Source organism: Cricetulus griseus, chromosome 5, assembly GCF_003668045.3.
Source record: "Cricetulus griseus strain 17A/GY chromosome 5, alternate assembly CriGri-PICRH-1.0, whole genome shotgun sequence".
Lineage (NCBI taxonomy): Eukaryota > Metazoa > Chordata > Mammalia > Rodentia > Cricetidae > Cricetulus > Cricetulus griseus.
The window spans coordinates 190,677,648-190,684,223 of record NC_048598.1 but is presented as its reverse complement, the minus strand read 5'-3'; the positions used below and the strand labels follow the sequence as shown (position 1 = coordinate 190,684,223).

Genomic DNA, 6,576 nt, shown 5'->3' with positions numbered 1-6,576 from the left:
GATGTGTGCAGTGATTTCTTTCAATTAGCCCATCCCATGTCCAGAAACATGAACCAGATGCAGCCCAGGGCAGTGAGAAGCCATGGACATGTCATCTGGAGGTTGGGGTGAGCCATTTGCTACTGACCTAATTCAAAGGTCCTTCACTGAGTCCTGACTGGAATGTGATGGTGGATTGGGCACAAGTGCAAACTAAGAGAATTCCCTGATGTCTAATGAGTCCTTATGCAAAGCCAGAAAAGGAAAGAAGGAGTTACGATTTCTCAAGGCTTTTGCCCACGCCCAGGTCCTTCTCTTCCTTACATTGTGACCTGGCATGTCCCTTCATCTCCATGGATCCTGATTCTCTATTAGGAAAATTGGCTACCAGAGCATCACTTCCTCCAGGGTAACTGGGTGCATGGGGTCTAGTAATGCCATTTGAGTGCCCAGAGCACCTCCTAAGGAAGGTCACAAAGGCAGCAGAAAATGGCAGCAGAGCAAGGACACAACGCAGGCCAGTATGCAGGACTAGAATATGGTCAGGGCACCACCTGGCCTTCCCAGACTTAAAAGAGCTTTCTTTTCAACCTAGAGAACAGAGAAGATGGCCCTCTGTGTAGCTTTTGTTCTTTTGGTGGCTGTGTTCTGCCCTGCTGTCCTCTGCCAACCAGATGGCACATTGGGAAAGGAAACCACAGCCCAGGAAGACCAAAATAATGGGACACAAGTGGACAGTCTAAACCTGGCCTCCATCAACACTGACTTTGCCTTCAGCCTCTACAAGGAGCTGGCTTTGAAGAATCCAGATAAAAACATCGTCTTCTCCCCGTTCAGCATCTCATTTGCCTTGGCTGTCCTGTCCCTGGGAGCAAGCAGCAACACCCTGGAAGAGATTCTGGAAGGTCTCAAGTTCAATCTCACAGAGACACCTAAGGAAGACATCCACAGGGGCTTTGGGGACCTCCTCCACATGCTCAGCCAGCCAGGAGACCAGGTGAAGATCAGCACAGGCAGTGCCATATTTGTTGAAAAGCGCCTACCAATCCTGGCAGAGTTCAAGGAGAAGGCAAGGGCCCTGTACCAGGCCGAGGCCTCCTCGACTGACTTCCAGCAGCCTCATGAAGCCAAAAAGCTCATCAATGACTATGTGAGCAAAAATACCCATGGGAAGATCAAGGAACTAATCTCAGACCTGGATGACAGTGCATTAATGGTGCTGGTGAATTACATCTATTTTAAAGGTGAGGATGGCCACTGGTTGGGCATGGAGGGAGAGGATGTTGGCTGGGTACTGTAAGGGACAGTGTAAGCCACGCTGCTAGGAGCTGGCTACAGGTGCGCCTCACCATGCCTGTTAGGGCGTGGTCAAGGTGAGGTCAGGATGACCTGTGATAGGGTTTTAAGGGGCAGCGAGGCACATGGGAGCCCTTCACTCTGACCTTCCTAGCTTGCTGCACCTGACACAATCTGGCTTGCATTTGGCTGGTGATTTTGTATTAAGGATATCTTACTCTCACAGGTTACAAAGCTCCTTCTTTCATTAGGGTACATTGTGTCTTTACGCTGAACACTGGAAATAAGGTACTAGTGGCCTTGTAGACATAGGTACCTAACTTGATATTACTAGAAGACCCTACTTATCCTTTTGGATCTTCTGGATATAGCTGATGTTTCTGGTACTTACTCCTCAGTCTAAGAGGAATGAATTTGATTGTGCCTTAAACTTACTGAATAGCAGAATGCATAGCTCAGGTTGTCCAGGCCTACCTGAGTGTGCATAAGCCATGGTTTCTCCCTGCAGAGACAGTGTCTTAGTCAGTGTCCTATTGCTATGAAGAGACCCCATGAACACAGCAACTCTAATGAAGGAAAATATTTAATTAGGGTGGCCCACCTACAGTTCAGAGGTTCAGTCCATTGTCAACATGGTGGGACTGGCAGTATGCAGGCCGACATGGCACTGTGGAGGTATCTGAGAGTCCTATATCTTGCAGGCAATGGGAAGTACCTTCAGTATTTATGAGCCCTCAAAGCCTGGCTCCACAGTAACACACACCCTCCAATAACCACACCTACTCAAACAAAGGCATGCCTCCTAATAATTCAGCATTTTTGAGACCTCAAAGCCTACCTCCAAAGTGACACACTTCCTCCATGAGCCACACCTACTCTAACAAAGATACACCTCCAAACAATGAGCTTATGGGGACCAATTGCATTCAAACTATCACAAGGAATTCCTCATTCAGCCCATTACAGTGTTTCTAAAAAGTTCCCACAGAATCTGTCTGCTAGACAACCTCCATCTTAAGGATCTTGACCTAAGGGGCCTGGCTACACCAAATATAAGGGGAAAGCAGCATGGCTGACACTAATTGAAGTGTCCTGTTGGCAGCTTCTCTGCAGGATCTCTACCATGAGCCTTTTCTGCAATGCTGGACCAGTGTAGGGAGACACTGTAACCAAGCTTCCTAAGGACTGGCTACAGGTGTGCCTGACCACGCCTGCGAGGTTGTGGTCAGGGTGATGTGGGGAAGGTTTAAGAGTCTGGGGAAAGCATGTGGAGGCCACTTCTTCCTTTTCATCATCGGCTTGCTGTACTTACTCTGTGCGCTGCTGGCTGGCTAGATTGCTCTGTAAATAAGGCATCTCCCAAACATATACCCTTGTATCTTTATCAGGCTCCATATTGGTAATTCTCTCATGAGACCAGGATAAAATGCAGATGGTTAATGCAATGGGATGTGGGACACGTGTGGACAGGATTCTGTGATTCATGAGTGTGAACATAGTTCATGTGAGAGAAGAGGTCTCATTACTTATGTCTTAGCCAAACAACTATGGGCACTGGCAATGCAACTCTAGGAAGGCAAATCTCATGATCTTCATTATAAACCTAATCATTGCTCTAGGTTCTGCCTTCCATTAGGAGGTTCACAGTGAAGGGCACCATCTACAGATCATGGTGTGGGGGAACACAGTCTCTCTTGTCCTGTTTCTCCTAAAACCTGTCCCACAAGGCATTGCCTTCTAGACTTGAGGAAGAATGGACGCCAACGCTCCCCAGGCTCCAGTGCAGCAGGGTCACTCTCATCTCTCGGTTACACAGCCACCCGTAGATCCTTGAATGTTTTTCAGATATCTCACATAGAGACACTTTGATTTTGAGTTCCCCTTTCCAAACAAAGTCCTTGGATCACTTCTCATTCATAGTTCTACATCTGCAAAGGTGTTTTTTCTAATCCAGATTATGAAACCAGTAAGGGAAACTGTGTTGTTGATAATGGATTCATTACTGCCAAGATTCAGAAACTGGGCAGAAGTGGGATGGAGGTGGGGTCCTCAGGTGATATTACCATCTGATGACCTGCTTCATCCTTAGGAAAGTGGAAGACACCTTTTGACCCTGATTCGACATTTGAGTCTGACTTCTACTTGGACAACAACAGGACTGTGAGGGTGCCTATGATGAAGCTTAAATTTCTGACCACACCCTACTTCCGGGATGAGGAGCTGTCCTGCTCAGTGGTGGAGCTGAAGTACACAGGCAATGCCAGCGCCCTGTTCATCCTCCCTGACGAGGGCAAGATGCAGCAGCTGGAAGCCAGCTTACAGCCAGAGACCCTGAGGAAATGGAAGAAATCTCTGAGACCCAGGTGCATGTCCACAGGAACCAGAGCTGTTGGCTCCCCATCCTGCTGTCAGCCCAAAACCCAATGTTCCTGTACCTCAGAGTCTCACTAGCACTCTCTGTATAATATTAGAGAGTCAGCAGGGACTAGTGGAGATGGCTGCATTTCCCTCTGTTGACTCAGTAGTTTGGGACCGATTTTACTCTCATCTTTTTTTTTTTTTTTTTTTTTTGCTTGTTGTTCACAAGAGGACATTAGCTAGAGCAGGAGGTGAGGAGTCCTCTGTGTCTAACAGGCTATAATTACCAGGAATCTTGAATGGGTTTTAGATGGCAGAGGGAAGGGAGAATGAGATTTCAGCTCTGAGAATTAGGTCTGCCCTATGTAGCCATCTCGTCCCATCACACACATTCACCCACTGGGAAGGCAATGATGATGGCTTGAAGACCTACTGTGTACCAAGCTCTGATTAAGACCCTGAGAGGATATCAGAGACTCAAGTACAAATTTTCTTACCCTTGTGGACTCATCTTGTAAGTGAATTAGAGAGAGTGTGGAGATGGAAATGCAACTGTTCAGTATTTTGTGAAAGGTGAGAAGGAGTAAGATTTTAAAAGGAGAGTTCCAAAAAGGAAAGCTGGAGTCTGAGGCAGTGTGCAATTTCAAATAGAAGGATCATTAGATGAAGTCTGAGGGTTCACATGATGGGTGAGGGACTTCATTTTGTGCATCACAGAGGAACAGCTGACACCAAGAATCATTATCTGCTCCTGTAAACACTCACAGGCACTAGGAACCAGTTGATAACTAATGCATTAGAAAGAGGAAAGCCATGTGATGTAGGCATGGATAGAAAGAGGGGTTCTCTTTGCTGAGAGAAACGTCTATGGAGCGGTGCACCAGATACCCCGTGGTTTCACAGTCCAGGGAGTCTTGCATTACTCTTTTTTATTTCCAGGATGATTGACGAGCTCCGATTGCCCAAGTTCTCTATCTCCACTGATGACAGCATGGAGGGCATCCTTTCAAAGCTGGGCATCAGGGAAGTCTTCTCCTCACAGGCTGACCTGTCTGGGATCACAGGGGACAAGGACTTGATGGTCTCTAAGGTAAACTGAGACACACTGGGTGGTTCTCATTGGGACCTGAATGTAGATGCTAAAAGCCAGGTGTGGTGTGTGGGGATTGTAAACTTGTGAGAACGTCTGCAGTTCTGAGATTCCCTCACCTAGGAGAGCTGGATACCAGCGTATATACCTCTGCTGGAGAGCTGGATTATAGCCTATATACCTCTGCTGGATACCATGCAGCCTCTACCAACTAAACATAACTTCACCAAGCAGCCTGGGGGGTGGGGAGAGCCTTGCTAGGTCTTCAACCATCACTGGCCCAAACCTATTCTGTAGTGAGGATACCACCCACAAAGCACTACAGAAGAAAGCAATATGAGCCTTAGCTTCTTCACTGCACAGATGGCCCAGTGCCTGCTGATTAGCACACACAGCAGTAGCAGTAAGGAAATAGCAAGGTGAATGGCGATTAGGATGAAAACTTCACAATAATAAGAAAGATGTTTTGGGACCTCACACTACATTCTCACACTACAGACTCACAGCCTGGCCATGCCTAGTGTTCTGTCCAGGGCCCACTCAGAGCCCTGGGCTCAGATCTGTACCAGCAGGGCATGGCAGTGTGGGAATGAAAAGTCATGGCCTGTGCATTGCTGTTGTATGTCCCAAGGAGGCTGCAGCAGAGGGATGCTGAAGCCTGCACTGGCTGCCAGCACCCTGGCTGTCCCCTGTGAGTCTCCTGAGAAGCTGGTGAGGGGTAAGGACTGGTGTTTCCTATGCCCATTCTCCAGAGTGTTGTGGGATTGAGGGCAACACAGAATCTCAGAGACTGAGAAGACCCAGGGCATGTCTCACCTCACCCTGAGCAGAGACTGGTAAACCCCAGGGCCAGAGCTCGTGCAAGGAACAAACAATTACACCAGCAGAATCTCCTCTCCTGCCCTCCTGGTCTCTGGTCTTTCTCCTACAGGTGGTCCACAAGGCTGTGCTGGATGTTGGTGAGATAGGCACAGAGGCAGCTGCCGCCACGGGAATCATGATGGTGGGATCGGCTCTGATTTTGAACCCTCTGGAAGTATATTTTGACAGGTCATTCCTAATGATTATCTATAGCACAAATACTCAGACTCCACTCTTCATGGCCAAAGTCACAAATCCCAATGAAAACTAGAGAATCCCATGTGCTGAGGCTTCTTCCCAGGAGCCGGGGATTATGCATGCAGGTGTGTGTCTATGCGTATTTTGGCTCCATGCTCTGATTGGCTAAGGCATGCCTGGATGGAAAATGAGTGAATAACTATAACTTTGACATGCATAGGGGCCTGTGGACAGTCTATTGGGCTCCCAGTCTTCTTGCCTGCACTAGCTCATTTTCCTGAGCCTTGAACCTGTTTGTGGCCCTCCCTGCTGCCACTCCAGTATCTGCTTCAACCCAAAAGGTCAGCCCTTGTCTAGGCTCTGGTTATGTCTGCCTTCATCTTCCACTGCCTTCATGGGATTGTACAGACGTATAGGTCAATCATGTGGCCCTCAGCCTAAGGACTGAAAAGGGAAACTGCTTCCCTGAGAATATTTACAGCATTTGGTATCACTTATGCCCAGTTCCTGCCTCACACATTTCCTCTTGCACCCAGTGGCTCTTCAAGGGCTCCTCACACTTCCCCCATCGGGCACAGTGTTGGGAGAACTCAATCCTGCAGCTGCATGGAGCCTGTTGGTCTGATTGCCTCCTTTCCACCTTTGACACCTACTTAGGACAGAGGAGCCTTTTTCTAGGTTCCCAATGACCACCCTTACATGACAAAAGGACACTTCTACCATCCCTACCCAAAGTGGGGGGATTGCAGCAAATGATCAATAAACATATCACTGCATGGAAAATGTCCAGACAG

General features: G+C 48.0%; 1 protein-coding gene across 1 annotated transcript; it reads left to right on the top strand.

Annotated features, from left to right (window-relative positions):
• The first annotated feature begins 586 nt into the window (after positions 1–586).
• On the top strand, positions 587–5,855 carry LOC100763955 (serine protease inhibitor A3N). Its single transcript, XM_035445646.1, has 4 exons — positions 587–1,223; positions 3,365–3,638; positions 4,573–4,723; positions 5,655–5,855. Exons 1-4 carry the CDS (start codon positions 587–589, stop codon positions 5,853–5,855), a joined length of 1,263 nt encoding a protein of 420 aa, XP_035301537.1.
• The last annotated feature ends 721 nt before the right edge of the window (positions 5,856–6,576 follow it).

Bases quoted from the DNA above. Each gene is read 5' to 3' on its own strand.
- LOC100763955 (XM_035445646.1), top strand. From the start codon at position 587: ATGGCCCTCTGTGTAGCTTTTGTTCTTTTGGTGGCTGTGTTCTGCCCT. The intron at 1,224-3,364 runs GTGAGGATGGCC...CTTCATCCTTAG, and splicing joins GAATTACATCTATTTTAAAG to GAAAGTGGAAGACACCTTTT. The intron at 4,724-5,654 runs GTAAACTGAGAC...TTTCTCCTACAG, and splicing joins AGGACTTGATGGTCTCTAAG to GTGGTCCACAAGGCTGTGCT.